The 19164-nt window shown below is 36.5% G+C and overlaps 1 protein-coding gene across 1 annotated transcript in view; it reads left to right on the top strand.

Moving 5' to 3' along the window:
• The window catches only part of AXDND1 (axonemal dynein light chain domain containing 1), a gene marked incomplete at its 5' end in the record, with an annotated part of 81785 nt that overhangs the window by 37559 nt on the left and 25062 nt on the right, over positions 1–19164 (top strand). The window contains 7 exons of the mRNA XM_079696811.1: positions 909–1029; positions 5002–5103; positions 6253–6416; positions 7919–7994; positions 11493–11727; positions 12728–12929; positions 13730–13823. Of these exons, the coding sequence (XP_079552937.1) occupies positions 909–1029; positions 5002–5103; positions 6253–6416; positions 7919–7994; positions 11493–11727; positions 12728–12929; positions 13730–13823 (994 nt within the window). The remainder of the gene's footprint in view (positions 1–908; positions 1030–5001; positions 5104–6252; positions 6417–7918; positions 7995–11492; positions 11728–12727; positions 12930–13729; positions 13824–19164) is intronic.

Here is a 19164-nt window from a genome sequence, read left to right as displayed (position 1 = left end):
TTTTAGATAGTAAAGTGCATAACTCTTAAGGTTATTGCTTGTTGAATTTTTATATGTATATTCATCTGTGTGCCACCTACAGTGATTAATTTTTTCTCAGTTTGAACAAATGGACGCCTCCAAATAGAAGGAGGCTTTAGGAACTGATGTTGGTGGTTAATGGCTTTCAACAAAATTAGAAGAACTTTGTGTCACTGACCTTTTATTCTTACAGAAAAGTTAATATTCCTTAGGAGGAAGTGTTTTAAAAGGTTTGTGAAAGGCTACCAATCACTTTACAACTTCTGTGTTTGTATTTAACCTCAGGGGGATTTTAATTCTAAAAGAAGCTTCAGTGTAAGTTAGAAGGAAAAGGTATGTTCTGGTAAACAAGAAGAAAAAAGATTTAAGAAAAATTTACTTAATTATACTTAAGCTTTTGGTTGATTGGTAGAGAATTTCTTTAAATCTTATACTAATTATATATAATTTTAAAATGTAGCTCACAATTATTGGGCTTTGTGCCTTTGTATCTTCTTAATAAAGAATCCTAAATTCTGTGAGAAAAAAAATGAAAAACAGCTATATTACTACTACTTGTATTCAGAATTTTTCATTAGATATAGTGTTGTTATACCACTGGAGTACCATCGTGTGAAAATTCTAGTGAATAAAGAAGAATATGATGAAAAGTGTTTAGAGCAGGGAACAATATATTGAACGTTTTACTTTAAGACCTTTGTAAGATTTATTCATGAAATGTGAGTATTTTTTCTTCTATTTCACCGTATATTAGTGTTACTAGTATATCCAGAAGTTATACCATAATTACCTTGTGATGCGTTTTAAAGGAACAAATTGCCTACTTTAGAACAAAGTTATTTTTTTAAATATGTATTTATATAGCTGTTTTTAAATTTTTCTTTTAGAATTGTAGAAGAATATCATGACTTATATACGTTACAAAGAGGAAGGATGGAGCGTGATATTAAACAGTTAATGGCAGAAAGAGATATCTGGAGCTCAGCCACATATGAATTGTCCATAAAGGTTGGTTCATCTGAAATCGTAACTTATTTTTTGGATGAATAAAGTTTCATTTTACAGTTTTCAATAATCTAGACAAAATTTTTATTTATTTATTTTTATTTTAATTTTAAAATTTTTTTTAACTTTGTTTTTTTGGCTGCATTGGGTCTTCGTTGCTGCATGTGGGCTTTCTCTAGTTGCGGTGAGCGGGGGCTGCTCTTTGTTGCAGTGTGCGGGCTTCTCATTGTGGTGGCTTCTCTTGTTGCAGATCATGGGCTCTAGGTGTGCGGGCTTCAGTAGTGGCAGCAAGTGGGCTCAGTAGTTGGGGCATGCGGGCCCTAGAGTGCATGGGCTTCAGTAGTTGCAGTGCATGGGCTCTAGGGTGCACAGGCTTCAGTAGTTGTGGCCTGCGGGCTTTAGAGCGTAGGCTCAGTAGTTGTGGTGCATGGGCTTAATTGCTTCACGGTATGTGGCATCTTCCTGGACCAGGGCTTGAACCCATGTCTCCTCCATTGGCAGGCGGATTCTTGACCACTGCGCCACCAGGGAAGTCCCCAAAATTTTATTTTATTTTTAAATTTTTATTGAAGTACAGTTGATTTACAATGTTGTGTTTAATTTCTGCTGTACAGCAAAGTGACTCAGTTATACATTTATATACATTGTTTTTCATATTTTCCATTGTGGTTTATTAGAGGATATTGAATATAGTTCCCTGTGCTATACAGTAGGACCTTGTTGTTTATTTGTCCTATATATAATAGCTTGCATCTGCTAATCCCAAACTCCCAATCATTCCCTCCCCAACGCCCCTTACCCTTTGGCAACCACGAGTCTGTTCTCTATATCTGTGAGTCTGTTTTTGTTTTGTAGATATGTTCATTTGTGTCATATTTTAGATTCCACATGTAAGTGATATCATGTGGTATTTGTCTTTGTTTCTGACTTACTTCACTTACTATGATAATCTCTAGGTCCATCCATGTTGCTGCAAATGGCATTATTTCATTCTTTTTAATGGCTGAGTAATATTTCATTGTGTGTGTATATATATATATCTAAAAATTTTTTTAATTTTTAATTTTTTAAATTAATTTTTTATTGGCGTATAGTTGATTTACAATGTTGTATCAGTTTCTGCTGTACAGCAAGGTGAATCAGTTATACATATATATATATCCACTCTTTTTTAGATTCTGTTCCCATATAGGTCATTACAGAGTACTGAGTAGAGTTCCCTGTGCTATACAGTAGCTTCTTATTCATTATCTGTTTTATATATAGTAGTGTGTATATGTCAATCCCAATCCCCCAATGTATCCTTCCCACCCCTTCTTTCCCCCTTGGTAACCATGTTTGTTTTCTACATCTTTGACTCTATTTCTGTTTTGTAAATAGGTTCATTTGTACTTTTTTTTTAGATTCCACTTGTAAGTGATGTCATATGATATTTGTCATTCTCTGTCTGACTTACTTCACATGGTCTCTAGGTCCATCAATGTTGCTGCAAATGACATTATTTTGTTCTTTTTAATGGCTGAGTAATATTCCATTGTGTGTGTGTGTGTGTGTGTGTGTGTGTGTGTGTGTGTGTGTGTACGTACACTACATCTTCTTTATCCATTCATCTGCTGATGGACATTTAGGTTGTTTCCATGTAGACAAAATTTTTAAAAATGAAGATTTTTTTTTTTGTGTGGTACACGGGCCTCTCACTGTTGTGGCCTCTCCCATTGTGGAGCACAGGCTCTGGACGTGCAGGCTCAGCGGCCATGGCTCATGGGCCCAGCCGCTCCGTGGCATGTGGGATCTTCCCAGACCAGGGCATGAACCCGTGTCCCCTGCATCGGCAGGCGGACTCTCAACCACTGCGCCACCAGGGAAGCCCGAAGATGTATATTTAATTGATGAATAATGCAGCTATTCTATTATGGGCCTTGAAAAGGAAAAGTTACATTGTTTTCTTTTGTTTATTCTCTATTGGATAGCTGGCTATTGTCCAATTAAGCGCTCTTTTTTCCACCAGAACCTATGAGTATGAGCCAGAATTCTATTTCTGTTGTTTATGAACATGTTAAAACTTTCAACTTTAATTATACACTAATAAACTAGGGAAAGTGGTTCTTATTTTTTTTACGTAATGTAACTATTACGATCACTTGATAACTCGCTTTGGTTCTATTACCTTGGTACCCAAGATGACAACTGACTTGAAATATGGCAGCCTGTGGACAATTATAGTGATGCTTTAGGAAAGTAGTTATGTCCCACAATACAGTGTTCTATTTTTCTAAAATGTTTGCTGTTTGGTTGCCTAATTTCACATCTGGAAATTATAATATTAACAATAAATTATGACCCTCAACAGATTCAAATTTTTATACCATTTTCCTCTTTAATAGTCAGACCTCATCTACGACATGGGTGTTCCATTCTGATGCAGAACTTTAAAAGGGACATTGACATGTCCAGAGAAAACAATTGTGAAAGTAAATATATAACATAAGAAACAAACCTATAAAAGAAACAGACTCACAGATACAGAAAACAAACTAGTAGTTACCAGTGGGGAGAGGGAAAGGGGGAGGGGCAAGATAGGGTAGAGGACTGAGGTATGAACTACTATGTATAAAATAAATAAGCTACAAGGATACATTGTACAGCACAGAGAATATAGCCAATATTTTATAATAACTATAAATGGAATATAACCTTTAAAAATTGTCTGTCACTGGGGCTTCCCTGGTGGCACAGTGGTTGAGAGTCCGCCTGTCGATGCAGGGGACATGGGTTCGTGCCCCGGTCCGGGAAGATCCCACATGCCGTGGAGCGGCTGGGCCCGTGAGCCATGGCCGCTAAGCCTGCGCGTCCGGAGCCTGTGCTCCACAACGGGAGAGGCCACAACAGTGAGAGGCCCGCGTACTGCAGGAAAAAAAAAAAAAAAAATTGTCTGTCACTATGTTGTACACCTGAAACTTATATAATATTGTACATCAACTATACCTCAGTTTAAAAGAAAAAAGAAACAAATCTGGGAGCTAGCATGTTCAGTAGGAGAAAAAAAGATGACAAGTGAGTTCCCTCACTCTAGAAGTATTCAAACAGTAGAGAACTAACTGACCAGTGGTAAGAGATTTCTGTAGAAGAATACCTTGAATTAATGGGGCTTTGTGTTGGATCATCACTAATAGGAAATAACAGCTATAATGTCAACTCCCTGAAAACAAGGACTTTGTTCACCGAGATATGCACAATGTCTTGAACAGTCAGTCATTCACTGAATGATTATATAATTGATTCAGTATATCAGTGGTTCTCAAAGTATGGTCCATGGACCCCCTTGAAGGTCCATAAAACCCTTCATGAGGTGAAAACTAGTGTCATTGTAACACTGAGTTATCATCTGCCTTTTTCATTCTCGTTCTGATATGATTTTTCTTGAAGCTACATGGTATGGGATATTACAACAGATTGAATTCAAAAGCAAATGAAAATCCAGCTCTATTCTATTAAAGCAAACATTAAAGGGATTTGTAAAAATGTGAAACTGCGTTTTCTTCTCACTAAATTTTTTTTTTTTAGAAAATGTAGTTATTTTTCAGAAAAACTATGTTAAGTATATAATGAGCTTATTAATGTTTAAGTGAATTAACAAATACATATTTTAAATAATTTCAGTTTTCCAGTGCAATAAATAACAATAGATATAATCCATATAAACAAAAGCTCTTCGGAGTTCTCAATTTTTAAGAGTATAAAGGGGTTTTGAGATAAAATTGAGAACCTCTGCTATATACTATGTTCAATTTGGTTCTGGTTCAGTAGTTTTAGAAAACATGAATTTATGATTCAAGTTAGTTCATGATTTAAATAAGAAACTGATTGAATTAATGATTCAGTGAAAAATTGGTGTGTGAAATTGGTTTGGGTTTAATAAATTACAATGGTTTGTTAATGTTTTAGGTTCCTAATTTTAGTGCTTTCTAAAAATAGGTAATTGAAAGAAATAAAGTCATGTTGGCTAAAAGACTTTACCTCAATGAAAAAGGCTGGAATAAGTATACTAAACATTTCATCATACTACTGTCAACTAAGGTAAAGCTCAATTCACTTAAATCATGGGAAAAGAGACTCCAACTGTTGAGGGTTGAAGCTACAAGAAGCCTTTGTTAATTTATAGATTTTTTTTAAATTTAATCAATTATTTATTTATTTTTGGCTGCGTTGGGTCTTCATTGCTGTGCACAGGCTTTCTCTAGCTGCGGCCAGCAGGGGCTACTCTTCTTTGCCGTGCGTGGGCTTCTCACTGCAGTGGCTTCTCTTGTTGTGGACCATGGGCTCTGGAGCACAGGCTCAGTAGTTGTGGTGCACGGACTTAGTTGCCCTGCGGCATGTGGGATCTTCCCCCCCGAACCCATGTCCCCTGCATTGACAGGTGGATTCTTAACCACTGCGCCACCAGGAAGTCCCTAATTTATAGATTAAATTTTAAATATAGTTTTATATTTGTGCTTTATTGGAGGCAAAATGAAAAATCTAAGGAAAAGTGAATAAAGGCCCTTCTTTACATTTGTCTTCTATAATAATTAGAGAAATTTAAGCAATTTGTCTAAGTTAATAACATGCAGATGTTACTTATAGAGTTATAGTGCTTAAACAAAAATGTAACTGTGTTCATTGAAATAATTGCATTATTGATGCATTCTGTGCAATATTATGGGACAATTCAGTGAGCACACTAGGTTGAAAAGGAAGGAAGTGGCATTTAGTATGTTTCTAGAGCCAAACCATTTACACTAATTTCATTTAATTCTTATAACAGTCCTGTGAGATATATATTAGGGTCTTTATTTTATAGATAAGAAAAATTAATCTCAAGTTAAGAGCCAAGATTATACAGCCAGTCAATGGCTAGGATTTATATTTTGTTCTGTCTGGCTTTGAAATTCCTGTTCTTTCCAATGTACTGCACTGCCTGCCAAATCCTATGAGGAAACTGGGCTCATGTTGCAAAGGAAAAAATCTTGTTCCTAATGCTTTTTTTATTGTGGAAAAATTCTCCACCAAAGGGACTGTGTAATAGTGTCACTGATATTTTGAAAGAGGAATATCTTTTCAACTTTTGGATCCATTTTCTACCTATGACTCTAGTATTGCAATATTAATAATGGCCTGGTGTATGCTAATAAGTATTTGTTACATGAATAAATGAATAAGTGGTTTAAGTCCATGCATTTTATCTAGGACACTGCAGACCTTGCACTGTTGCAGAAGTTGACGGAGAAATGGAGAAACTTAGTGAATAAATTTAGACAGGAAGTGGAACAAAATGAAGAGTCTACAAGAGAAAAATTGCAAAGTGTTAAGGATGGCCTTGTCAAATGGCAGCAGTTCTTCAGAAATAATACGTGGGTCTCCAAGAATCTTGTTTTTCTGATTATTTGATGTCATGTTTGATAACTCAGTCCAATTCTTCCTCTCTTTTTATCTTGTTTCTCTTTTACCTTGTAATTACTCTAACATTGATTTTGGTAAGTTCCTGCTAGGAACTTGAATGGTCTTGCAGTTTCTAGTGCTAATCATCTCTGATCATCTTGGTCCCTGTACCCAACTGCTGCTGCTTCCACTTAAGTCCAACTCTTTTTCTTTTCTTCTCTTTACTCTCTTTTTAAAATCAAGTCAACTTATGTCATTACTCTTGGCAAACTTGAATATCTGGATCCATCTGCAAATTCTGTAGCATAGTGCATGTGCCGAGAAGTGGAATCAATGACTGGCAGTTATGAGGAGGTTGATTCTGATTGGATATCATATCTTGTAACAATTAGAGAAATTTGATAATGGAAGAAGCTGCCTTCCTTTGTTAATTAACAAAGTAGTTAATTGGAGGCTGGATGACTACATCACAGCCAAGGTTAGTGCGAATCCATACTTTGAATGCAGGCTGAACTCAGTGATTTCTAAAGTTTTTTTTTTTTTTTTAAACTTTAAGATGCTTCGTCTGTTGAGGAAACATATGTAGGTACCATTTCCATTTCAAATTGAGAAGAGCGGTTTCAGTTTTTCACATCCTCTAAGACAGCTGTCCGCAACCTTTTTGGCACCAGGAACCGGTTTCATGGAAGACAGTTTTTCCACGGACTGGTAGGGAGGGATGATTTCAGGATGATTCAAGAGCATTACATTTATTGTGCACTTTGTTTCTATTATCATTACATCCGCTCCAGCTAAGATCATCAGGCATTAGATCCTGGAGGCTGGGATCTAAACCTAACCTGCCTGGATCTAAACCTGCTCTAAGAGGTTCCCCAGTGAGTAGATTTGGAAGTTGTGGAAGCTGAAGCTGGTACATATCCAAGCTGGTTGCTGCTGCCATTGCCCGCTTCTACTGTGTATTGACACTTAGCTGGGAGAGGAGCACAGGTGGCAGTGGTTCCCTTCTCCCTTTCTCCTCAGGAGCTTCTTTATCAAGAGCTTTCTCCTTGTGAGGCTTCAAAAGATATTAAAGGAAACTTAACAGAAGTTGGGGCTCCTGACCTAAATGTTGAGTTTTAATTGTTCTTTAAGCTTCCTTTCTATTTATATATTGTTTTGGTTGCTGTGTTCAGCAGGAATCATTCTTATGATGGCCTAATTTTGGGTGCTGAGGACCCAGAGACCACTCTTTTAATACTGTCATGGCCTCTGACCCTGTAACTTGCTTACTCAGGTCTGATTAGGGTCTGAATTTATATTTATATTTGTAAATTTAAAAATAAATGCCTATGAGGGAGAGGCTGAACCTGAAAGGCATTAGGGAAAATCATCAGAGAGAAAGATATTATTAATTGTTATAAATGTGTGGATTCATGATTTTCTTTGTTTATATCTTGTTATGAGACCATGCTCTTGTTCCTTTTCCTTCTTTCAGTGGAAAAGACATTTCATCCCCTAGTAAAGAAAATAGATTTGAATCTGTTGTTCCAGACTTCAAGCAGTGGCAAAAGGTAAGACTTTCTAGTAAACAGCTTGGTAATCAAAATGCTGTTTGTAAACTTGTCACTCTTCACCTACAACTAAGTCACAACTCATCCTTTAAAAATGCCATACTAGGTTTTATGAAAGATAAGGAAAGCATCAAGGCTACAGGGGCTTTTAAAAATACTCTTAAAGATTCTATTTTCAGTTCTATTTTAGATTTTCGAGTCAAAGTTAGGCTGCCAGAAATAAATTGGGAAACGATACTTGGGTGGCAGTTAGGGTAGTTCTGATTCTCTCATCTAATTGTCGGACATAAGTAACATCTGTGCCTCTCATGTACCTGGCTTTTTTCTTTCTTTTATTAAAATAAATTTATTTATTTATTTAATTTTTGGCTGCTTTGGGTCTTCGTTGCTGCATTCAGGCTTTCTCTAGTTGTGGCGAGCAAGGGTTACTCTTCGTTGCCATGCATGGGCTTCTCATTGCGGTGGCTTCTCTTGTTGTGAAGCACAGGCTCTAGGCACAAGGGCTTCAGTGGTTGTGGCTCACGGGCTCTAGAGCACAGGCTCAGGAGTTGTGGCACATAGGCTTAGTTACTCCGTGGCATGTGGGATCTTCCCGGACCAGGGATCGAACCTGTGACCCATGCATTGGCAGGCAGATTCCCTGCCACCAGGGAAGTCCCTACCTGGCTTTTTTCTTAAGGACAAATTGGACTTTTAAAATTAATAACATCTTTTTTAAAAACTGTGGTAAAGGGGCTTCCCTGGTGGCGCAGTGGTTGGGAGTCCGCCTGCCGATGCAGGGGATGCGGGTTCGTGCCCCGGTCTGGGAGGATCCCACATGCCGCGGAGCGGCTGGGCCCGTGAGCCATGGCCGCTGAGCCTGCGCGTCCGGAGCCTGTGCTCTGCAATGGGAGAGGCCACAACAGTGAGAGGCCCGCATACCGCAAAAATAAATAAATAAATAAATAAATAAAATAAAAAAAATAAAAACTGTGGTAAAATATACATAACATAAAATTTATCATTGTAATCATTTTTAAGAGTACAGTTCAGTGGCATTAAGTATATTCACATTGTTGTGCAACCATCACCACCATTCATGTCCAGAACTTTTTTATCTTCCTGAACTGAAACTCTACCCATTAAACAAACAATAACTCCCCATTTCCTCCTCCTCCCAGCCCCTGGCAACCACGATTCTACTTTCCGTCTTTATTTTTCCTTTTTTTTTTTTTTTTTTGCGGTACGCGGGCCTCTCACTGTCGTGGCCTCTCCCGTTGCGGAGCACAGGCTCCGGACGTGCAGGCTCAGCGGCCATGGCTCAGGGGCCCAGCCGCTCCGCGGCATGTGGGATCTTCCCGGACCAGGGCACAAACCCATATCCCCTGCATCGGCAGGCGGACTCTCAACCACTGCGCCACCAGGGAAGCCCTACTTTCTGTCTTTATAAATTTGACTACTCTAGGCACCTCATATGGATGAAATCATATAGAATTAGTCCTTTTGCGACTGACTTATTCCCTTCAGCATAATATCCATAAGATTCATCCATGTTGCAGCATATATCGGAATTTCCTTCCTCCTTAAGGTCGAATCATATTCCATTGTATGTATATATCACACTTTGTTTATTAATAACATCTTTTTAAAAGGGTTCAAACTTTGAAAATAGGTTTCATTAATCAAATTACTCTCATGTTATAGTAGTCTGACAAGGGGAAATATATGATATTGAAATCCTCCAATGTGAACATCACACTCATGACCTAATGAAATCTCATCCAGATCCCAGGGAACCATTTGCTTTTCTTTTGGAATGATTTGAGCTGAATATTCTAAGAATTGAAGATGTTTGTTGTCATATATACAACATAGCTAGTTTAGTGACTTTTTTTTTTTTTTACTGTTTATCTGTTTGACATTGCATAGATAAAATTGAAAAAATCATGCTTCTTTTTTTAGTAGGAATAATAATAATTCTCATTCATTAACTTGTCAGGATGAAGGTGCTTTCCACATGTTGCTTTACTTATTCTTCATAGCATCCACATGATTCAGGTTTTATAATCCCCATCTCACAGATGTGGAAATTGAAGGTTAGAAATGTTAACTTGCCTTAGTTATCTGTAAATGGTAAATGGCTGAGTCAGAATTTGAGTCCATGTCTCTCCAATTCCAAAATTCTTACCCTTAATTGCTCTGCTACAGTGCTTCCCTATACTGATTACTGATAAGTGTGGGTGATTTGTTTCCATTATCTGAGTCACAAATAATGGCAAGCTTTATATATAGGTTGCACTTTATTTTTTCCACAAATATTTATTGATATGTCAGATATAGCACTTGGACTTGGGATTAAACAGATAAATGAAAACCTATACATTCTACAAACTTTCCCAGTTTAGTGGGGACCATGTAAACAGAAATATTACATCCTTACCAAAGCAAATAGTAATTACAAATGCTCAGCTAGGTGGGAATGTGAATTGGTACAGCCACTATGGAGAACAGTATGGAGGTTCCTTAAAAAACTACAAATAGAACTACCATATGACCCAGCAATCCCACTACTGGGCATATACCCTGAGAAAACCATAATTCAAAAAGAGTCATGTACCAAAGTGTTCATTGCAGCTCTATTTACAGTAGCCCAGAGATGGAAACAACCTAAGTGTCCATCATCCGATGAATGGATAAAGAAGATGTGGCACATATATACAATGGAATATTACTCAGCCATAAAATGAAAGGAAATTGAGCTATTTGTAATGAGGTGGATGGACCTCGAGTCTGTCATACAGGGTGAAGTAAGTCAGAAAGAGAAAGACAAATACCGTATGCTAACACATATATATGGAATTTAAGAAAAAAAATGTCATGAAGAACCTAGGGGTAAGACAGGAATAAAGACACAGACCTACTTGAGAATGGACTTGAGGATATGGGGAGGGGGAAGGGTAAGCTGTGACAAAGCGAGAGAGAGGCATGGACATATATACACTACCAAACATAAGGTAGATAGCTAGTGGGAAGCAGCCACATAGCACAGGGAGATCAGCTCGGTGCTTTGTGACTGCCTAGAGGGGTGGGATAGGGAGGGTGGGAGGGAGGGAGACGCAATAGGGAAGAGATGTGGGAACATATGTATATGTATAACTGATTCACTTTGTTATAAAGCAGAAACTAACACACCATTGTAAAGCAATTATACTCCAATAAAGATGTAAAAAAAAAATGCTCAGCTCTGTGAGACTTAATTGCCTATCACTAATTTTTTTACCTATATAGGATTTCATATAATTATTTTCATCCCTGGTAAACTATGGGTTATCTTACAGAGTATCAAAATTGATTAAAATTCACTTTAACTTTGAAATTAAAATATATGTCATATGAAGAAATGGTACGACAAATAATAATAAGATATGTAATTCCAAAATATTTAGGAGTCACCTGAGTAGACTTTGATGAAATCAGTGAATAATGTGCTAATTTCCTCATCCTCCTTTCACTCTCTAGATGTTGACTGAAGACAAAGACAAATTTTCTGGGGATCTTCTAGTGTCAAAATATGATTCTCTCAAGATTATTAAACATTTACAGGAAAGCTGGGCAGATATTGGGCTTGGGATATTTAATCGCCATAAAAGTATGGAGGGAAAGATACCACCAGAGCAGAAGCACATGGAGGAAATTGTGAAAAGTACAGGAAGACTCTACAAAGAATTTGAAATAAGAATAAATGGGGATAATGGTAAGGAAAAAAAAAACAATGATAATGATAATTGGATTGCTTGACAATAGAAAGCATTTTAATAGTAATTATTATTTTCAATACAATTAATATTTTAAAACAATACATATAGTTTTAAAAATCAAGGAAAATAAAGCATGGAGCATCACTTTATTGAGATATAAGTCATATACAGTACAATTCATCTATTTAAAGTATACAGTTTGATGGTTTTTAGTATATTCACAGACATATGCAACCAGGTGGTAAATGATTTTAAATAAAAGAGGAAGTCAAAATGATGAATGAGAGTGAAATTAACAAATCATTTTGAATCCTACTAAAAGACTGAAGTTTACTGATGAAGGCAGTGAGAATATTTTCATCAATGACAAGAAAAAGTTTGTTTTTAAATTATTTCTCTTTATATATCTCTGAGATGGGAGCATTTTCATTTCTTATTTTGCAAATGAGTTTAGACAAAAGTATAGAGAGGGTATTTTGCCATGATCTCACAGTGAATCAGTCAAAAATTAGAATCCAAAGTTGATACTTATTCAGACCAAAACTATAAACTTCATGTAAACCTGAACAATGACCTAAAAAATGACTCAAGAACTATATCTCTTCTAGTTTCTGTTAACTATCTTATAATCATGAAGAAGCTGTTTTTCATCATTGTCTTCTTAACAGGATAACTCAGTGAATTAATACCTTTAACAGAAACTGCAGTTCATGGTTTCTGGATTTAATGCATTTCATTCTCAGCTGAGAAGAGAAGACAGAGTAAAAACTGTTATCAACGAAATAGTCCATCAGTCAGAAAAGCGCTGTTTACATAGTTTTTATTCACTAAATATTTATTTAGGAACTACTCTTCGCAAGATTCTCTGCTAGGCAAGCTGTAGGATAATAAGAAAATGGAAAAAGATATGCCCCTGCCCATTAGTATTTCATAATTTATTATTGATAGTAAACTTACACATACTTCTAAAAGTTAATGCTTTTCTCACTTTTCCAGGTATCTCTAAAATTCTTCCAAGTTTGGTTAGTTCTCTTGAATTCTGTTCTTTCAAATTGGAAAGCCTGCTGGAGTTTCCTGAACTGCTTCTTGAAGAATGGGAGGGACTTAATGAAAAAATTAATGAAATGAAATCTCACTTGGATGCATCGTTAAACATTATTGGTACTGTTCCGCAGTACACAGATGTGGATTCTGTCTCGTAAGTTCCCATAGCTCTCTGCTGGGTAGAAGGGAATCCCCACTTCTCAACTGCATTTTCTCAGTACTTCGCGTCAGCAATGGGTATTTGGGGTCAGATACAAAACCTTGACATTCTCTTCCTCCAAGTAAGAAAACCATCTGACTGGGAGCTGGAGGGTGAGGGAGTCCTGGGTTCTTAACCACAGCAGTCTAGGGTGGAGTTTCTGCCTCACTGAGCTGAGAAGGGGAAGAGCGGGAGTAGTTTCGGTTCAAATACCATAGACTCTTGCCTTTCCTACTGAATCTTCATAAATTGTCTTGAATATAAGTTTCTTCAGTTGCTGTTTGTCCTTAGAACCATTTCCAGAAGCTTTCAATGGTTTTTGTTTTGTTTTAGTAATTTTCACTAATTTCACTGGAGAGTGGGTCACCTTTTCTCCTCCCTCTGTCATGTTGGAAGTTGATCTCTTGAGAGGATTTTAAAACTCATTCTTCTCATTTTGTGGCCTCAGTGGTCTAGAAGTAAATGTAAAGAGAGTGAGTGTAAGTCTTTACAGTAGAGGTCTAACACTGAAAGTAAGGTCTACATTGTCCAGAGTGCATTACACCTAACCTCCGTGAGGTTAGGAAGGCTGTCAGTGAGTAGCCATTCTACCAGATAATTCAAGGATTTGATTCACCTTTCTCTGAGCTCTCAAACAATTGTACACACTGAAGTTTACTAGGCCCAGCCAAATAAAACCCTTTCTTTTATCCGATAGTTACTTTCATACTCTTAAGTAAGTCACTTATCTTTATTTTGCTTGCTTTTTCCTTCAGGGTACTCCAAGCACATATATTTAACATGATTCAACAATGGCTTTTGAAGATAGGCAATGAGGTTAACAATGGTAACATGGAACTTCAGCGCCAAGTATGTACTTGTAGGAATTTCTTAGATTATTTTTTGCCTTGGCTGGGAGTTTTCTTCAAGGAAAAATCAAGTCATGCCTATCCAATTGAAGCAGGAGGTTGGGAGGGCAAAATGAGAACTTACATAATATAATTACTGAAATGATTTTCAGTGGATTTTTAAATGCGATACGTTCCTGCCTTTGGAATGAAGTTTCACAGATGATCAAAAGTTTTTGAGATCTAATTATTATCTTTACTCTTTACTCAGTATACCAAAAAAATTTTCCCTCAATAGCATTAATCATTTTAAGAATTTATGTTGGTGCCCTTGACTGGCTGAAGGGATGACGGAAACATGTTTCTAAGAAGAAAGACAAGATGCTACAATACTATTCGTCTACAGTTATTTGAACAAATAGGGAATTGTCCTGCAGTTCTGAAGAACTAAACCTGTGGAATTCTTTTTTTTTTAAATTAATTAATTTATTCATTTTGGCTACGTTGGGTCTTCGTTGCTGCGTGGGCTTTCTGTAGTTGCGGCAAGCGGGGGCTACTCTTTGTTGCGGTGCGTGGGCTTCTCATTGCGGTGGCTTCTCTTGTTGCAGAGCATGGGCTCTAGGCTCATGGGCTCTAGAGTGCAGGCTCAGTAGTTGTGGTGCATTGGCTTAGTTGCTCCATGGCATGTGGGATCTTCCCGGACCAGGGCTCGAACCCATGTCCCCTGCATTGGCAGGCGGATTCTTAACCAGTGCACCACCAGGGAAGTTCCCTGTGGAATTCTTAACTAGCACAACATGAAATAATAATTTCCAAAGGATGTCTTAGTTTTTTACGTTTACTCCCACTTCCTAGTCTTAATTATAATCTAGATTTATACAGGAATCTCTTATTATAAGTAAACTTAATATGCAAATATTTGACCTTACAAAATTGATAAAATGAATTTAATTTTAATAGTGCTTATATTGGGAATTTGAAAGGCAGAGATCAGTATGTTGTATGGGAATACTACTTATGAAGCATTATGTCACAGTCTATGAGCACATTGTGAACATAGAGACATCAAGAGTTGAGGAGCAAATATGTTAAGACTGGAAGTATGGATCCAGGGGATCCCCAGGCTTGGGAGAAATTTCTATGACTTAGAACACAACCAAAATTAAGAAGAGAAAGGGTAGGAGAGTGCCTGTCACATAGTGGAACTCAATAAATATTTCTCGAATGAAGTAACAACATTCCAGCATTGTTGATGTTTTATGGTGTTGCTACATTAACCCCTTCTTTGGTAAGTTTACCACTGGATACTCAGTTTACCATTGGGGATTATCTCCGGGGAATCATATTCTCAATTTTTAATATTGTGGGATTCAATTTTTATAATATAGGATTATTTAGAAAGTACCTTTATATAATTCTCATTTTTATATTTTATATACTTCTCTATTTTAACACTACAGCACTATAATATAGTTAAGCTGCCTAGAAAACTTGCAAGATTATACATTCCTCGAGGAACTGTGTGTATCCATATTAACTGGTATAAGTATTTAAAAATGGAAAAGTTTATCTTTTTTTAACCCACCATTCATTTTCCTTTCTGATCCATTTTCTTCCAGATTTTTTGGTTTTGTTTTGTTTTTTTCTTTATACTTTTACTCCATCTAATCTGTGCTGCTTGGCAGTCTAAAACAGTGATCTTCAAATATTTTTTTATCATTTATCTCTATCAGCAAAAAATCTTTGAACAAGTTATTTCTAACTTACTATTTCTAACTTACTTATGAGAATTTCTCTGTTAACCTTTTAGGTACATTATAAAATATAAACAAATAATCAAAAGAGATGAAGTGAATAATATTTAAAAATAATTTTTAGTAATGGTTTTAAAAAAACTGTTGTGATTGAACAGGCTTCATAATTTTTTTAGAATCACAGGTTAATACTTAGTGATAAAGCCATTTGAAGGTCTGCTCCTAAGTTCAGTTTACTTCATTACTTGTTTTAAAGGACTGTCATTGCTGAAATAATAGCTCACAAAAGAACAATGCAAATTGAAGAAATGTATTATTGGCTGTATTTATTAAATAATGCTCATTTTTCAATTCCATCAATCAGTTATGTAAAGATTTTTTAAAAATTGATTAGTAAAATTTTCCATCTACCGTAATGTCAATCAGTTGTTCTTATAAACATTAGGCAATGTAGCATTTCTTTTTTCTAACAAAAGATCCCCAACCAGTTGATACACTTTATTTGTAAGATTTTAAAAGAATTAGAAACGTATTTCCAGATTTTCAAGTATATAAATTTGAGAGTTTTTAAAAGTGAGCTATATATCATTTTCAGCAACAAAATCATACCAAGATGGAAATCCTTCCAAATCTCCATTTTCAAAATGGCTGCTCCATAATGTAAATTTCTTTTACTCATTGTTAAACATCAATTGTATTTTGAAGGGACAAACTAAGAGTGATTTTTTTTTTTTTATATCAGCTATGTTGCCACTTGCCATCCCTGAAAAGATTAGTAAATTTGAAACAAGCCGTTTTATTAAAAAACACTTCATCTTAAAGTTTCTCTTAAGAATTTTATATCAGAATCACAGTAAATCTCTGGTTTATTATAAAAATTATCATTTTCACTCTCCATCTAATTAAAGAGAATGATTCCATATCTTAGTGAAAGTGTGTTTATTTTGATTCTAATTTTAAATTCACCGGTGACCTATATTGCATGACCTTGATTCTACCATTTAATCTCTCTAATATAACTATGAAATGAAGATAACACATATTTGTGTTTATTTCACAGGGGTGGTTTAAGGATTTATTAATATTTTTTGTAAGCAAAAATGAGTTATTTCAATGACAGTATCATCCAGGCCATTGGTATATGAAAGAACAGTTTAGAGAATTAATTAATTCTCTAAGAAGAATTAATGTAATTGAATAGCAGCAGGGGCTTAGTGGGGAAAATATCTTTGGCTTGTGGAAAGAAGGTAGTAGTTTTTTAAACTCTTTCTCAGGAAGAGTTGCCCTTTTCCTGACATGTTAATTCAGGTGTAAAAGTACACCAATCAAGATTACTTTAGAGACTTCCCTGGTGGCACAGTGGTTAAGAATACACCTGCCAATGCAGGGGACAAGAGTTTGATCCCTGGGCCGGGAAGATCCCACATGCCACAGAGCAACTAAGCCCATGAGCCACAACTACTGAGCCTGCGCTCTAGAGCCCATGAGCCACAACTACTGAGCCTGCATGCCACAACTACTGAAACTTGCACGCCTAGAGCCCGTGCTCCGCAACGAGAGAAGCCACCTCAGTGAGAAGCCCGTGCAACGTAGTGAAGAGTAGCCCCCGCTTGCTGCAACTGGAGAAAGCCCGTGCACAGCAATGAAGACCCAACACAGCCAAAAATAAATAAATAAAATAAAATAAATTTGTTTAAAAAAAAAATTGCTTTAGGTCGTTTATGGCCTTTTCTTTTGAGGCAGGAAGTTTGTGTTTTAGTACAAGGATAGACTACCAAGCTTCATTTTTATTCATTAATTTAACAAACATTTATTAAGCACTTACTCCCTGCTAAGTACTGTGTGTGGTATTGAGGGATAAAATGATGGTCCATGCCTTAAAAAGACTCACAGACTAAATGAGGAGACAGATATGCAAACAATTATAATAGAGATATGTACAAAGTACTATAGCAACATAGGATAAGGAGCAAATTAAGTCAAGTGAAAGTTAAAAATTCTTCTCAAAGTAGATTATATTTAAGCCAAGAAGAACACTTAGGAACTCACCAGAGAAAGGGACTACATAGGGCATTGAAGAGAATGGTTGACGTCTGCATTTCATAAAGTTTTTTGCATCTTATTTCTGGGACCCAGCCTCAGCAAACGCCATTTGCGAAGGTTCCCAAACTTTCTCTCTTCTCAGTGCCTAAGGGTGCCCCAGTATTTTCACACTCCTAAGCCAAAAAAAATTACCACACAGTCCAATTTATTATTACATAGGGAGGTTCAAACAGCTTACTAAATATTTATGTCCTAAATATTAGTATAACTTTTGGAAAAATATAATACGTGTTAAAATAGTTAAACGAGGAGACCATTGGACTGTAGCTTTAGTGCTTTTATTTTATTTTTATTTTTTTTTTTGCTGTACACGGGCCTCTCACTGTTGTGGCCTCTCCCGTTGCGGAGCACAGGCTCCAGACGCGCAGGCTCAGCGGCCATGGCTCACGGGCCCAGCCGCTCCGCGGCATGTGGGATCTTCCCGGACCGGGGCATAAACCCGTGTCCCCTGCATCGGCAGGCGGACTCTCAACCACTGCGCCACCAGGGAAGCCCGGTGCTTTTAGTAGCCTGTGTAAACAAACCAAAGCCAGAGTCGATGCACTCAAATCCAACAAAACGAAACTCAAGAACAACTAATTCTAAAACAGTCAACTAGATCTTCTCGATTATGAGAAAATGAAACTCAAGAACAACTCTCATAACAGCCAGATAACTAAATTTTCCTAAATAAGGCAAACATTGAAGTTACAGCCAATTAAATAATTGCTTTGCTTTGCTTAGTGTCTTCTCTGTAGAAATGTCTGTCCTAGCTCCCACCTACAGAGTGCCTCTAACCATTTTTTGGGTCTGGCACTGCCTGATTGGAATTGTTGTTTGCCCAAAGATACTTTGTAAAATTTAATGTGTCTCAGTTTAACTTCATTGAAAGAAAAAGCCCTTTTATTAATTAATTAATCTTTAATTGAGGTATATTGACTTAAAATATTAGTTTCAGGTGTACAACATAGTGATTCGATATTTTTATGCATTACAAAATGATCACCTTGATAAATTCAGTTACCATTTGTCACCATACAAAGTATCACAATATTATTGACTATATTCTCTATGCTACACATTACATCCCTGTGACTTATTTATTTCATGACTGGAAGTTTTTACTTCTTAATCTTCCTCACCTATTTCACTCATCTCCCCACCTCCACTTAAAAAATCCTTTTATTTTATTCTCATTTAATCAAAATTACTTACTAATGGAATGTATACACTTTTGCACTGTAAAACCTCTCTAACCTTGAAATCAGATTGGACATTGCCATCCTCACTTCCTGTCCCACCTTGATTTTCCCACAGTAATTGTTTTTAATCACACAACCACCAACAAAACCAGCTTTCAAAGATATGGTGTCATCAAAAGTGATATAGTGTATCTAAGGTTGAAACTGTGAATCATGTCAAATTCATGCTATGTCTGACAGGTGTCACATATCATTATTATCTCCCTCAAGAATTTAAAATCCCATGGCATCCTTGAGAGCTCACTGTGAAGCCCTGGGATGCCTT

The sequence above is a fragment of the Hyperoodon ampullatus genome (genome assembly GCF_949752795.1).
Source record: "Hyperoodon ampullatus genome assembly, chromosome: 2".
Classification (NCBI taxonomy): domain Eukaryota; kingdom Metazoa; phylum Chordata; class Mammalia; order Artiodactyla; family Ziphiidae; genus Hyperoodon; species Hyperoodon ampullatus.
This window is presented reverse-complemented; position numbering and strand designations above follow the sequence as displayed.